The 16,328-nt window shown below is 39.3% G+C and overlaps 2 protein-coding genes across 4 annotated transcripts in view; one reads left to right on the forward strand and one right to left on the reverse strand.

Annotated features, from left to right (window-relative positions):
- Window positions 1-9,358, reverse strand: part of heatr5a (HEAT repeat containing 5a) — a 48,672-nt gene extending 39,314 nt beyond the window's left edge. For all 3 annotated transcript variants that reach the window (XM_061925157.2, XM_061925155.2, XM_061925154.2), the window contains exons 1-3: window positions 9,074-9,358; window positions 8,622-8,787; window positions 1-212 (exon numbers count right to left, since the gene is read on the reverse strand). In XM_061925157.2, coding sequence (XP_061781141.1) covers window positions 1-212; window positions 8,622-8,747 — 338 coding nt within the window. In that variant the 5' untranslated portion in view covers window positions 8,748-8,787; window positions 9,074-9,358. The remainder of the gene's footprint in view (window positions 213-8,621; window positions 8,788-9,073) is intronic.
- A 3,188-nt stretch (window positions 9,359-12,546) lies between these two features.
- On the forward strand, window positions 12,547-13,823 carry hikeshi (heat shock protein nuclear import factor hikeshi). The gene has a single exon (XM_061925153.2). It carries the CDS (start codon window positions 12,988-12,990, stop codon window positions 13,576-13,578), a length of 591 nt encoding a protein of 196 aa, XP_061781137.1. The 5' UTR covers window positions 12,547-12,987; the 3' UTR covers window positions 13,579-13,823.
- Window positions 13,824-16,328: the final 2,505 nt, after the last annotated feature.

The raw sequence follows: 16,328 nt of genomic DNA on the forward strand, positions 1-16,328 counted from the left end.
AGTCGGTTAGGGAGGCCCGATGGCGAGTCGTCCTTGAGGCGGACCATGTCATTGCACCGCTCCACAACAAGGCTGGAAGGGACAGGATCTCCTAGGCTAAAGAGCAGCGCTAGGCAGCGAGCCAACAGTCCACGGGCGGGCGGGCCGGGAGAGCCTACCAGAACCCCTGACAGCTGCTCCACTAGATGGCGCTGGTTCTGCCGGATGACTGTCTGAAGGAGGGAGACAGGGGCAACATTCTCAAAAGACTTTTTAAAGAAAACATTCAAAGTGGAATAAAATAGCAAACAGCTGAAATTACCGTATTTTCCGCACTATAAGGCGCACCTAAAAACCACAAATTTTCTCAAAAGCTAACAGTGCGCCTTATAACCCGGTGCGCTTTATTACGATTAATTTTCATAAAGTTTCGATCTCGCAACTTCGGTAAACAGCCGCCATCTTTTTTCCCGGTAGAACAGGAAGCGCTTCTTCTTCTACGCAAGCAACCGCCAAGGAAAGCACCCGCCCCCATAGAACAGGAAGCGCTTCACCCGCCCCCATAGAACAGGAAGCGCTTCACCCGCCCCCGGAAGAAGAAGAAAAAACGCGCGGATATCACCGTACGTTTCATTTCCTGTTTACATCTGTAAAGACCACAAAATGGCTCCTACTAAGCGATCCGGTTCATAAAAAGACGCAATCTCTCCATCCGCACACGGATTACTACCGTATTTCACAGCAACTGATATTCCTGTGAACCGCACTGTGGAACGGGAGCACGTACGGTGAATATTCGCACCACAGGGAATGAAGTCATCCTTCACTGTGGTTCTAGCTTGCCATGCTAACTTCCACTCATGGTGATATTCAAAAGGAAGACCTTGCCAAAAGAGACCTTTCCAGCCGGCGTCATCATAAAAGCTAACTCGAAGGGATGGATGGATGAAGAAAAGATGAGCGAGTGGTTAAGGGAAGTTTACGCGAAGAGGCCGGGTGGCTTTTTTCACACAGCTCCGAAGGCGAACACACCTTCACTAAGACGGGCAGACAGCCTCGGACGACATACGCCAACATTTGCCAGTGGATCGTAAATGCTTGGGCAGATATTTCGGTCACAACTGTGGTCCGAGCTTTCCGGAAGGCAGGATTCACAGAACAACAGCGACACTGACTCCCGATGACTTCTACGAGACGGAACCGGCCATTTTGGATACCACGCTTGCGCAACTTTTCAATTCGGACACCGAAGACGAAGAATTCGAAGGATTTACGAATGAAGAATAACTTCAGAAGGTGAGCGCTATGTTTATTTTGTGTGTTGTGACATTAACGTTCGAGCAACATTATGTTACTATTGCTCTACACCATTTTGAATTTTACTATGTTTGTGATTGCACATTTGCGTACATTTTGGGTCAGAGTTGTTAGAACGCTGGTTTTCAATATATTATTAAAGTTTGACTGAACTATCTGACTGTTTTTTTGACATTCACTTTAGCGCAGCGTTTTTTTGACATTCACTTTAGCGCAGCGTAGGCGCGGCTTATAGTCCGGGGCGGCTTATTGGTGGACAAAATTATGAAATATGTAATTCATAGAAGGTGCGGCTAATAATCCGGTGCGCCTTATAGTGCGGAAAATACGGTAAACGAGAAATAGTTGCAATGTAGGCATTTTTTTTTAACTGTCATTGCTCAATAAATAAGGAATTATTGACCTATTCCATTACTTCACATCAAATATTCCATTGAATTTGGGATGTTTTGGGGGGAAATATTGACTATTTTGTGTGTTTGCCATAAAAAACTCAGTTTTCTTTGACAAAACATAAAATAATAATAACTTATTATCGACAGATAGATCTGAAGTTGACCTAGATTTAAGTGTTGAAAGTAAAAAATAATGTAAGACTTACTTTGAACACTTTTATGAACAGGACCCTTTTGGATCCCTAAGAACTTTAGTGAGACTTTTTTATCCTAAAAAACAAAGTTTTCTTTGACAAAACATAAAACAATAATAAAAACTTGTTATCGACAGATAGATCTTAAGTTGACCTGGATTTAAATGTTAAAAGTAAAAAATAATGCATGACTTATTTTTAACACTTTTTGTGAGTGGGACCCTTGAGCTATTTGGCCACGATACCCAGCAATATGTTTGGGGGAGAAGTGGTTAAGCCTTTAATCCCAGGAACACCAATTCCTACCGTCAAGCATGGGGGTGGTAAAATTATTCTCTGAGCCTGTTTTGCTGCCAATGGAACTGGTGCTTTACAGAGAGTAAATGGGACAATGAAAAAGGAGGATTACCTCCAAATTCTTCAGGACAACCTAAAATCATCAGCCCGGAGGTTGGGTCTTGGGCGCAGTTGGATGTTCCAACAGGACAATGACCCCAAACACATGTCAAAAGTGGTAAAGGAATGGCTAAATCAGGCTAGAAAGAAGGTTTTAGAGTGGCCTTTCCAAAGTCCTGACTTAAACGTGTGGACAATGCTGAAGAAACAAGTCCATGTCAGAAAACCAACGAATTTAGCTGAACTGCACCAATTTTGTCCAGAGGAGTGGTCAAAAATTCAACCAGAAGCTTGCCAGAAGCTTGTGGATGGCTACCAAAAGCGCCTTATTGCAGCGAAACATGTAACCAAATATTAACATTGCTGTATGTATACTTTTGACCCAGCAGATTTGGTCACATTTTCAGTAGACCCATAATAAATTCATAAAAGAACCAAACTTCATGAACGTTTTTTGTGACCAACAAGTATGTGCTCCAATCACTCTATCACAAAAAAATAAGAGTTGTAGAAATTGTTGGAAACTCAAGACAGCCATGACATTATGTTTACAAGTGTATGTAAACTTTTGATCGCGACTCTATACATGTATACGGTATATATATATATATATATATATATATATATATATATATATATATATATATATATATATATATATATATATATATATATATAACCCTTTGAAATGTTGTTTGGGGGAAACATTGCATGTTTTGTGTTTTTGCTATAAAAGTTTTTTTTGACAAAAAGGTCATAGAACAAACAAAAAAAAAAAAAAAGGAAAACCTATAATCGACGGATAGATCTCAAGTTGATTGAGAGAATTAAGTGTTTAAAGTTTAAAAAAAAGTATGATCTCTTTTTTAACGCTTTTAAGAGTGGCACCCTTTTGGATTCCTAAAAACTTCAGTGGGATTTTTTTTCCAAAAACTGTTATTGTTGAAAAAAATCTATGTCGTTATGAATTATTTACCTATTTAAGCCTCCAATTACTTTACATCAAATATTACACTTTGAAATATTGTTGGGCAAATATTGCATATTTTGTGTTTTTGTCATATAAAAAAAAACAATGTTTTCTTTAACGAAAAGGTCATAAAACAAACATAAAAGTTAATAAAAAGAAAATTGTTTTATCGATGGATGGATCTGAAGTTGATCTAGAGAATTAAGTGTTGAAAGTAAAAAAAAATAACTTATGACTTATTTTTTAACACTTATGAGTAGGACCCTTTTGGATCCCTAAGACCTTTAGTGGGAAAGTTTTTTTTAAACTGTCGTTGCTCAAAAAATATTAATGTATGAATTATTGTCCTATTTAAGAGTCAAATCAAATATTACACTTTATAATATTTGGGGAAAAAACATTTCATACTTTGTGTTTTTGACATAAAAAATAGGTTTTCTTTCATGAAAAAGTCATATAACATAAAAAATTTTTTTTTTATAAACACAGACCTGAAGTTGATCGAGAGATGTTTGCATTGAATAAAAAAACTGTACAAATTAAACATATTGCTTATTTTTTTATATTTTATGACTGAGGGGAGTACTGAAGGTAAACAAAAACAAATATTATATATATATATATATATATATATATATATATATATATATATACATATACACACATATATTAGGGCTGGGCGATATATCGATATACTCGATATATCGCGGGTTTGTCTCTGTGCGATACAGAAAATTACTATATCGTGATATTCGAGTACGCATTCTCACGCAGTTGCTTTTAGCTGCGGGCATTACACAGCATGCGTTTCCCACTCTTTCTTGTCTCTCCTCACAGAGACGTAAACCAAGCGCACCTTCTTACATACGTCACGTGTGCAACGTCACACGCTCCCGCGGAGCAGAGAGGTAGCGACATGGTAACATTAGCTGTGATGCTAACGGTGAGGTGCGGTTAGTAATACAAGAGAGAGAAGGTGCGAATCTGGTAACAAATGGATGAAGAATTAATTCCCAAGAAAAACAGCACGGGATCCATCGTCCGGCGGTGGTTTGGCTTCAAGCGGGAATATGTTCAACATTTATGCGGCCAAAGCATTGCTACAAAAAGTAGCAGCACTGCTAATGTAGCATCATTTGAAAAGTCACCCACTAGAGAATGAAGAGTGCTTAAAACTCTGCATGTCAACATCTCCGTTTGGTGCCACACCCACAAAATGCCGAAGCAACTACCGTATGAAAAAAAAAATTAACAACAGAAGGAGATAACGTCCGCAGGAACCTATTACGCAGCTCATTTTTATTTGACAGTTATTGAAATATCTTGTGTGACATCATGCACAAAAGTGCACTTATAGCTTGTTTTAAAATGTCTCTGACAATCTTGCACTTTCTGTTTTGAAATGACATGAATGTTTGTGCCATCCATCCATCCATCCATTTTCTACCGCTTATTCCCTTCAGGGTCGCGGGGGGCGCTGGAGCCTATCTCAGCTACAATCGGGCGGAAGGCGGGGTACACCCTGGACAAGTCGCCACCTCGTCGCAGGGCCAACATAGATAGACAGACAACATTCACACTCACATTCACACACTAGAGTCAATTTAGTGTTGCCAATCAACCTATCCCCAGGTGCATGTCTTTGGAGGTGGGAGGAAGCCGGAGTACCCGGAGGGAACCCACGCAGTCACGGGGAGAACATACAAACTCCACACAGAAAGATCCCGAGGCCGGGATTGAACTCACGACTACTCAGGACCTTCGTATTGTGAGGCAGACACACTAACCCCTCTACCACCGTGCTGTCCAATGTCTGTGCCACTGCTTAATAACTGTTTAATAAATACAGTTTTGGTAAATTGACTTAGTTGTGATTTCCCTCTCTGCATGAAAGTTAAAAAAAATTAGCATATATTAATGCAGTATGAACAAGAATGTTTTAATGTAGAGACATAGAATCATCATACTGGTGTGATTATATGCATCAAGTGTTCATTCAAGGCTAAGGCAAAATATCGAGATATACAGGTAAAAGCCAGTAAATTAGAATATTTTGAAAAACTTGATTTATTTCAGTAATTGCATTCAAAAGGTGTAACTTGTACATTATATTTATTCATTGCACACAGACTGATGCATTCAAATGTTTATTTCATTTAATTTTGATGATTTGAAGTGGCAACAAATGAAAATCCAAAATTCCGTGTGTCACAAAATTAGAATATTACTTAAGGCTAATACAAAAAAGGGATTTTTAGAAATGTTGGCCAACTGAAAAGTATGAAAATGAAAAATATGAGCATGTACAATACTCAATACTTGGTTGGAGCTCCTTTTGCCTCAACTACTGCGTTAATGCGGCGTGGCGTGGAGTCGATAAGTTTCTGGCACTGCTCAGGTGTTATGAGAGCCCAGGTTGCTCTGATAGTGGCCTTCAACTCTTCTGCATTTTTGGGTCTGGCATTCTGCATCTTCCTTTTCACAATACCCCACAGATTTTCTATGGGGCTAAGGTCAGGGGAGTTGGCGGGCCAATTTAGAACAGAAATACCATGGTCCGTAAACCAGGCACGGGTAGATTTTGCGCTGTGTGCAGGCGCCAAGTCCTGTTGGAACTTGAAATCTCCATCTCCATAGAGCAGGTCAGCAGCAGGAAGCATGAAGTGCTCTAAAACTTGCTGGTAGACGGCTGCGTTGACCCTGGATCTCAGGAAACAGAGTGGACCGACACCAGCAGATGACATGGCACCCCAAACCATCACTGATGGTGGAAACTTTACACTAGACTTCAGGCAACGTGGATCCTGTGCCTCTCCTGTCTTCCTCCAGACTCTGGGACCTCGATTTCCAAAGGAAATGCAAAATTTGCATGGTTGGGTGATGTTTTGGGGTGCCATGTCATCTGCTGGTGTCGGTCCACTCGGTTTCCTGAGATCCAGGGTCAACGCAGCCGTCTACCAGCAAGTTTTAGAGCACTTCATGCTTCCTCCTGCTGACCTGCTCTATGGAGATGGAGATTTCAAGTTCCAACAGGACTTGGCGCCTGCACACAGCGCAAAATCTACCCGTGCCTGGTTTGCGGAACATGGTATTTCTGTTCTAAATTGGCCCGCCAACTCCCCTGACCTTAGCCCCATAGAAAATCTGTGGGGTATTGTGAAAAGGAAGATGCAGAATGCCAGACCCAAAAACGCAGAAGAGTTGAAGGCCACTATCAGAGCAACCTGGGCTCTCATAACACCTGAGCAGTGCCAGAAACTCATCGACTCCATGCCACGCCGCATTAACGCAGTAATTGAGGCAAAAGGAGCTCCAACCAAGTATTGAGTATTGTACATGCTCATATTTTTCATTTTCATACTTTTCAGTTGGCCAGCATTTCTAAAAATCCCTTTTTTGTATTAGCCTTAAGTAATATTCTAATTTTGTGACACACGGAATTTTGGATTTTCATTTGTTGCCACTTCAAATCATCAAAATTAAATGAAATAAACATTTGAATGCATCAGTCTGTGTGCAATGAATAAATATAATGTACAAGTTACACCTTTTGAATGCAATTACTGAAATAAATCAAGTTTTTCAAAATATTCTAATTTACTGGCTTTTACCTGTATATCGTGTATCGTGACACGGCCTAAAAATATCCAGATAGTAAAAAAAGGCCATATCGCCCAGCCCTAATATACAGGACTGTCTCAGAAAATTAGAATATTGTGATAAAATCCTTTATTTTCTGTAATGCAATTAAGAAAACAAAAATGTCATACATTCTGGATTCATTACACATCAACTGAAATATTGCAAGCCTTTTATTATTTTAATATTGCTGATTATGCCACACAGCTTAATAAAACTCAAAAATCGTATCTCAAAAATTTAGAATATTTCCTCAGACCAAGTAAAAAAAAAAGATTTATAACAGCAAAACAAAATCAAACATTTGAAAATGTCAATTAATGCACTCAGTACTTGGTTGGGAATCATTTTGCACGGATTACTGCATCAATGTGACGTGGCATGGAGACAATCAGCCTGTGGCATTGCTGAGGTGTTATGGATGCCCAGGATGCTTCTATAGCGGCCTTTAGCTCATTTGCATTATTGGGTCTGGTGTCTTTCAGCTTCTTCTTCACAATACCCCACAAATTCTCTATGGGGTTCAGGTCAGGAGAGTTGGCAGGCCAATCGAGGACAGTAATGCCATGGTCAGTACACCAGTTACTGGTGGTTTTGGTACTGTGGGCAGGTGCCAGATCATGCTGGAAAATGAAATCATCATCTCCATAGAGCTTTTCAACAGATGGAAGCATGTAGTGCTCTAAAATCTCTTGGTACACAGCTGCATTGACTCTCGACTTGATGAAACACAGTGGACCAACACCAGCAGCTGACATGGCTCCCCAAACCATTGCTGACTGTGGGAACTTCACACTGGATTTCAAGCAACTTGGATTTTGCTCCTCTCCAGCCTTCCTCCAGACTCTAGCGCCTTGACTTCCAAATGAAATACAAAACTTGCTTTCGTCTGAAAACAGGACTCTGGACCACTCTGCAACTATCCAGTGCTTCTTTTCCATAGCCCAAGTCAGACGCTTCTAGAGATTTTAGAGCACTACATGCTTCCATCTGTTGAAAAGCTCTATGGAGATGATGATTTCATTTTCCAGCGTGATCTGGCACCTGCCCACAGTGCCATTACCACCAGTAACTGGTGTAGTGGCCTGCCAACTCCCCTGACCTGAACCCCATAGAGAATTTGTGGGGTATTGTGAAGAAGAAGCTGAGAGACACCAGACCCAATAATGCAAATGAGCTAAAGGCCGCTATTGAAGCATCCTGGGCATCCATAACACCTCAGCAATGCCACAGGCTGATTGCCTCCATGCCACGCCGCATTGATGCAGTAATCCGTGCAAAAGGATTCCCAACCAAGTACTGAGTGCATTAATTGACATTTTCAAATGTTTGATTTTGTTTTGCTGTTACAAATCGTACTTTTTTACTTGGTCTGAGGAAATATTCAAATTTTTTGAGATACGATTTTTGAGTTTTCTTAAGCTGTATGCCATAATCAGCTAAATTAAAATAATAAAAGGCTTGCAATATTTCAGTTGATGTGTAATGAATCCAGAATGTATGACATTTTTGTTTTTTTAATTGCATTACAGAAAATAAAGAACTTTATCACAATATTCTAATGTTCTGAGACAGTCCTGTATATATATCGTATTGTTTTTAAAAATGAAAATGATTAAAATGGCCTTCGCATGCTTTGATTTTTGGGTGTGCGGCCATCAGTGGAAAAAAGTTTAGACATCTCGTTCCCGCTGGCTGGAAGGCTGCTGGAGAATATGAGACCCCACTCACCCTGTCGATGGAGGGGAGGAGCTTCTTCAGGTGGGTGAGCCAATCAAAGACGAATGCTGCCCGCTGGTGTTCGTTAAGCCGACTGCAGGCGTCCTCGTCCAGCAGGAGACCGTGGACGCTCTCCATCTTCCTCTCAGCGAGACACAGCCTCCATCCTGACACAATACTACATTTCCCAGAATGCAACACACACAGATAGACTGGAGCCATGCTGATGTGTAAAGCAAGTCATATTGTACATTTGTTGGCATCAAAATGATGAAAAATAATGAACTCAACGTCTATGACGACCCTATAATGCACAGAAAATATACGTGCAAATCTAAACCTCATTTATTTCACTTGACAATAACTGTTAGCACCGCTTAGCATCCCTTAGCATTGAGCGGCTAGCCGGGCTAACCCGAGACTGGAAAGTGACAAACAAAAGAAATAAATATATGTCGGTTTACCTGCAAGGGTCCCTGAAAAGTTTGCAGTCTTCACAAGAGGACGATGACGTCCACAACGCGAATGATGAACGTTTTGTTTAGTTGTTTCTGGCGAGTTTTACGTAGCAGTTGACTCAAAACCGCCGGAAGTGGCTATGTGTTTCACTCACTGGCACATAGGGACAACATCCGGCTACCTGCCAAAACAAAACAACTCGTGTCTTGACAAAAAGCCTGAAATGTTGAGTTGGGAGGTACTGCTATTCACGATACCAAAAAATAAACACATCAGCTGTTACCGATACTGTTATTTGTTATTGGCTAGAGACTACCGAAAGTAGCTTGTGGCTCACGTACAGGCACACGCAGACGACATCCGGCTACCCGTCAAAATTAAATACCTCGCCTCTAGGCAGAAAACCCCCGAAATTTTAAGTTGGGTGGTACTGCTGATGTCGATATCAAGTGAGTAGACCAATATTGTTATTTATCAAAATAAAACAAATATTTTGCCTTTGTGAACAATAAATTATAAACAATATAACAATACAATTAAAAAAAACTAAAATATAGAGACGTTTAATCATCTGATATGATCACTACTACTAGTTTTAATTACGTTAAATTGGTTATTTTGTGATAAAACTTGTTTTGTCGAAAAAGTATTTGGATTACCTTTTTTTTTTAAATACAAAAAATATATGTTTTTACATAGGTTTATATTTTCATCTATACTTTTTTAAAATCCATTTTTAAATACTATTTGTGCATTTTTTCCCTATATTGTTAAAATGCTACACGTTTTCTTAGTGACGTAACTGTCAGAACATGGAAATATGGCGCCACCTTTTGGAATGTTTAAAATCTATAAAAAATTAAATTATAGCCAATATTCCAGAATGATTCTCACCAATTATGTAATATTTGTGTAAATTAAATGATGTATAACTGATAACGATTGTTCTCTTGCAAGAACAAAACATGTTTTACAAGTTTAAATTACATAAAGATTTACTTTCATTGCATTTAGTTTTTTTTATTTTACTTACAGTAGTTTAATAACAGTCAGAACATAAATATAACTTGTACATGTACACTACAGGTGTCAAACTCAAGTCCACTTCAATTCATACGGCCTGCAGAAAGCATCAATAAAGTACTTTTCTTACTACATTTATCTCCATTTTGACAGGAAAACATACATGTACTGCATGCACTTGCATATTTTTTCAACTTTATTATAATATAATATCATACATATAATATACATTCCCAAAAATATTTTAAGAAAATCAAAAGGTAATTATCTGCTTGACTTATGATTTCAAAGCAAGTTTTCGAAAATAAAACAATCAAAAAAAATATAATATAAAAAATAGTAATAAAAAAAACAATGACCATACATGGATAAAGGTCACTCAGTGCGTTATAAATACAAACTATCAAATAAATAAAAATACATTTGAAGAAAAAGACCATATATGGCAAAACATTTTTTTTAATTAAAATTACATGTATGTATGTATATATATATATATATATATATATATATATAAATAAACGAATAAATACATTTACATTTTTTTTTTATAACCCCAAAAAACAATGATCATATTATGACTAAAGATCACTCAGTGGGTTATGACTATATATGGCAAAATAAATAAATTAAAAATATATACTGTATATATACACACATTTATTAATTCAATTTAAAAAAATACAAAAATGTCGCTTATTAGTGCATTATAATGACCAGATATGGCAAAAAACAAAAAAATAAACTTTTTATAAAAATAAATGACAAAAACAATGACCATATATGGCTAAATGTCGCTCATTAGTGCATTACAATGACCAATTTTTTCATGAAAGTGTACTTCATAAACATGACTAGATTTTACCGTAAAGTTAGGTGAAAAAAATGTTTTACAACATTTTCCTGTAAATGGGAAAACAGTACCACACTTCTGGCATATATGCAAAAAAACATGGTCACGTTTACAGTACAATTGTGGCTTTTAACTAGTAAGTACAGTATAAAAACAACAACCTGAGATTTTACAGTAAAAAACTAACACTTGTCAGAATGTCAAAGTAGTACTATTTGCATTGACAGTAACATGCTGTAAAGAGCCTAATTTTACAGTACAATTGTGGCAAAATGTACACATCGTTTAGGGCAGGGGTGCTCATTACGTCGATCGCGAGCTACCGGTCGATCTCGGAGGGTGTGTCAGTCGATCACCAGCCAGGCATTAAAAAAATAGTCCTAAAAATGAGCGATCATAAATCTTCACTATGACGTCACTTGATTGACATTCATGGCACCCGAGGGTCTTCTGAGATGACGCTGGCTGCTGCCAGCTCATTAAAATTACCGACTGGAAGGCGAGAAACACTTTATTTCAACAGACTCTGGCGCCGTACCTGTCTTCAAAACTCCAAAGACCGACCGCACAGTTGCACAATAAAAGCTCTGCTTCATCCTGCTTGCGCTACCAAAATAAGAGTCTCAGGAAGCTGGCGTGCACAAGCTAGCAAGCTACGGAGTTTGCCAACAATGTATTTCTTGTAAAGTGTATAAAAAGGAGTACGGAAGCTGGATAAATAAGATGCCAAAAAGCAACCACTTTCATGTGGTATTGGACAGAAAGGAGGACTTTTTTTCTCCTCCATTCGAAAATGCGGACCTTATCAGCACCACTGTCTGATTCCAATCAATGCAAGTCATCAGAATCAGGTAATACACCAACTTATATTCTTGTCTTCATGAAAGAAAGGAATCTATATGTGTTAAGCATGCTTGTATTATCTTTAAACACCTTTAACTTATTAACAATATTAACTATATGTGTTAAACATGCTTGTATTATCATTAAACACCTTTAACTTGTTAACAATATTAACTATATGTGTTAAACATGCTTGTATTATCTTTAAACACCTTTAACGTATTAACAATATTAACTATATGTGTTAAACATGCTTGTATTATCATTAAACACCTTTAACTTGTTAACAATATTAACTATATGTATTAAACATACTTGTATTATCATTAAACACCTTTAACTTGTTAACAATATTAACTATATGTATTAAACATACTTGTATTTTCATTAAACACCTTTAATGTATTAACAATATTAACTATATGTGTTAAACATGCTTGTATTATCATTAAACACCTTTAACTTGTTAACAATATTAACTATATGTATTAAACATACTTGTATTATCATTAAACACCTTTAACTTGTTAACAATATTAACTATATGTATTAAACATACTTGTATTTTCATTAAACACCTTTAATGTATTAACAATATTAACTATATGTGTTAAACATGCTTGTATTATCATTAAACACCTTTAACTTGTTAACAAAAACATATATTTCATAAATAAGTAAATATAAATTATATATATGAATGAGGTAGATCCCCACGACTTGATCAATTGAAAAGTAGCGCGCCTGCAAAAAAAGTGTGAGCACCCCTGGTTTAGGGTGTAAGTGAAAACACCCTACTAATGTCATGGGGTCAATCTTTCTACATTTCTATCCAAATATTGACTGGTAGAAGCGGCCATGACTAGAAAAATGCAAAAGTTTGGAGGAAAAGAAGAAAGCTGAACTGGAAGAGGGAGAGCGCTCATCAGAGGCAGGACGTGTAGTCGAAAGTCGAGCAGCTAACAAGTTTCTGGAAGTTTCCAGCAGCTTCTCGTGTTGGCGCACAGGCGGGAGGGAAGGCTCAAGGCTGGCCGGCCGTCACACGTACTCTGAGCCGCCACCACTTGCAGTTATTCTCGCTCGTTGAGCTCCGCGACGGGTCGGTGCTCCTGAAGGCTAGCTAGCTAGCTAACGCGGGCTCCAGAGGCTAAAGCTAGCAGTTGCTACTACGGCAAGCTAGTTGCTATTGCTAACGCTGTCATGTTCGGTTGCTTGGTGGCCGGTAGGCTGGTGCAGACCGACGCGGTCCAGGTGGCCGGGGACAAGTTCGTCTTCAACCTCCCGGAGTACGAGAGCGTCAACCACGTTGTGGTGTTCATGCTCGGCACTGTGCCGTTCCCGGCCGGCATGGGCGGGGCGGTCTACTTCTCCTTACCTGACCCTTCGAGCGGGGCGGTGTGGCAGCTGCTCGGCTTCATCGCCAACGACAAGCCCAGCGCCATCTTCAAGATCTCCGGGCTCAAGGCGGGCCAAGGCGGGGCGGCGCACTCCTTCGGAGCCGTGGCCGTTTCCCCCTCCGTGGCCCAGGTGGGCGTGTCGGTGGAGCCGCTGGAGCTGCTGGTTCAGCAGACCCCGGTGTCCGGTGCCGCCGCCGCCACCACGGACACGCTGCGGCTCTTCACGCAGAAGATGTTGGACAGTTTGTACAACTTCGCGTCGTCCTTTGCCGTCACGCAGGCGCAGATGACGCCCAGCCCGAGCGAGACCTTCATCCCTGCCAGCTGCGTCCTCAAGTGGTACGACAACTTCCAGCGGAGAATGAACCACAACCCCAACTTTTGGAAGAACTGAACCGGGTACACCGCACCTCACGCGGCTTGTATACCAGGGGTGTCCGGAGGGCGGCCCGCTGCTCATTTGGGAACATTCGAAAAATACTCTTGAAAAAATAAGCAAGAAGTGGAAATGTAACGAGAAAAAGTTGCAAAGTCGACTCTCATAATTTCAATAAAATAAACAGTTAACATTTTTTTTTAAACTGCTGTTGCTCCAAAAATAATCATGATTTAAAATAAATGTTATGAATTATTGACCTATTTACGGCTTTGATTCGTCACATCAAATATTACATACGTTTTGGGGGGTGAAAGTATTGCATATTTTGTGTGTTTGCCATATACCAGAGCCGGCCCAAGGCATAAGCGTACTAAGCGCTTGCTTAGGGCCCCGCGGCCACCAGGGGGCCCCCAAAAGCAATTAACAAAAAATTATTTTTTATTTTTTGCATGTACGAGTCTGACTGATGATTTCTAAATGATCAAAGATATATTATTGTACAAAAACACAATTTTAGGTCAACATTTTTGCACATTGCTGTTTCAGGTTTTTGTTACCAAAAATAATGTGAATCAGAATCAGCTTTATTGTCCAGTTATGTTTAACACACATGGAATTTAACTTCAGTAGACTGCGCTCTCTTTGTACAAAGTAAACATTAAATATGAACAATTAACTAAAAATATAAACTAGTAATTAAAGACTAATATGTACAAGACTGATGAGACAAGATGACACTTTTACTGTAAATACAAAGCTTTATCACTTGGACTGTTCAACCCCAGGCCACTCTTGTAGCTGAATGTTTTCTACATTTTAAGATTAGGAACCATATGTGGCACTCTGGACATCATTCGTTCATTCATTGGTATTATTTATGTTCTTAACTGGGCCACCCCCATATCTTTATAAATGACATGTCATTTGTAAAGACATGCCAGGCTGACAATAGGATCATGTAAACAACACTGCCAGAGCCGCAATGAGTTTATATATTATTTATATATTATTGGCAGAAATAGAGGGCCCCAAAATCAAATTTTGCTTAGGGCCCCATGGAGGCTTGGGCCAGCACTGCATATACACTATATTGCAAAAAGTATTTGACCATTGACTCGCATATGAACTTGAAGTGCCATCCCATTCCTATAACCCATGGGTTCAATATGATGTCGGTCAACCTTTTGCAACTATTAGAGCTTCAACTCTTCTGAGAAGGCTGTCCACAAGGTTGCGAAGTGTGTTTATAGGAATTTTCGACCATTCTTCCAGAAGCGCATTGGTGAGGTCACACACTGATGTTGGTGGAGAAGGCCTGGCTCTCAGTCTTCGTTCTAATTCATCCCAAAGGTGTTCTATCGGGTTCAGGTCAGGACTCTGTGCAGGCCAGTCAAGTTCATCCACATCAGACTCTCATCCATGTCTTTATGGACCTTGCTTTGTGCACAGTCATGTTGGAAGAGGAAGGGGCCCGCTCCAAACTGTTCCCACAAGGTTGAGAGCATGGAATTGTCCAAAATGTTTTGGTCCTGGAGCATTCAAAGTTCCTTTCACTGGAACTAAGGGGCCAAGCCCAACTCGTGAAAAACTACCCCACACCATAATTCCTTCTCCACCAAATTTCACACTCGGCACAATGCAGTCCGAAATGTACCGTTCTCCTGGCAACCTCCAAACCCAGACTCGTCTATCAGATTGCCAAATGGAAAAGCGTGATTAATCACTCGAGGGAACGCGTCTCCACTGCTCTAGAGTCCAGTGGTGACGTGCTTTACACCACTGCATCAGACGCTTTGCATTGGACTCGGTGATGTATGGCTTAGATCCAGCTGCTCGGCCATGGAAACCCATTCCATGAAGCTCTCCGCATACTGTACGTGGGTTAATTGGAAGGTCACGTGAAGTTTGGAGCTCTGTAGCAACTGACTGTGCAGAAAGTCTTTGCACTATGCGCTTCAGCATCCGCTGACCCCTCTCTGTCAGTTTACGTGGTCTACCACTTTGTGGCTGAATTGTTGTTGTTCCCAAACTCTTCCATTTTCTTATGATAAAGCCGACAGTTGACTTTGGAATATTTAAGAGCGAGGCGATTTCACGACTGGATTTGTTGTACAGGTGGCAGGCATCCTATGACAGTTCCACGCTGGAAATCACTGATCTCCTTTCTTTTCACAAATGTTTATAGAAATAGTGTCCAGTGCTTGATTTTAAACACCTGTGGCCGGGCCAGATGATTAGGACACCTGATTCTGATCATTTGGATGGGTGGCCAAATACTTTTGGCAATAGTGTAACAAACTGGGTTTTCTTTGACAAAAATGGCATAAAACATACAAAATTAAAACAAATATTAAACCAATTGACAAGGTAGATCTGAAGTTAATCTCAAGAATTAAGTGTATAAAATGGTTGACCTATTTCTAACCCTTTTATGTGTGGGACCCTTTTGGGTCCCCAAGAATGTTAGTGTGATTTTTATTTTTTTTGATTGTCAGTGTTCAAAATAATAATGAATCAAAAATCAATGTTGTCATGAATTACTGACATTATTAACATCAAATATTCCACTTTGAACATTTTGTGGGTGGAAATATTACATATTTTGTGCTTTTGCCATAAAAAAAACTGGGTTTTCTTTGACAAAAAGGGCATAAAACATACGAAATGAAAACAAATATTAATAAACCAATCGACAAGGTAGATACGAAGTTGATCTCAAGATTTAGGTGTACAAAATGTATGACTTATTTTTAACACTTTTATGT

This window comes from Nerophis lumbriciformis, linkage group LG29 (assembly GCF_033978685.3).
Source record: "Nerophis lumbriciformis linkage group LG29, RoL_Nlum_v2.1, whole genome shotgun sequence".
NCBI lineage: Eukaryota > Metazoa > Chordata > Actinopteri > Syngnathiformes > Syngnathidae > Nerophis > Nerophis lumbriciformis.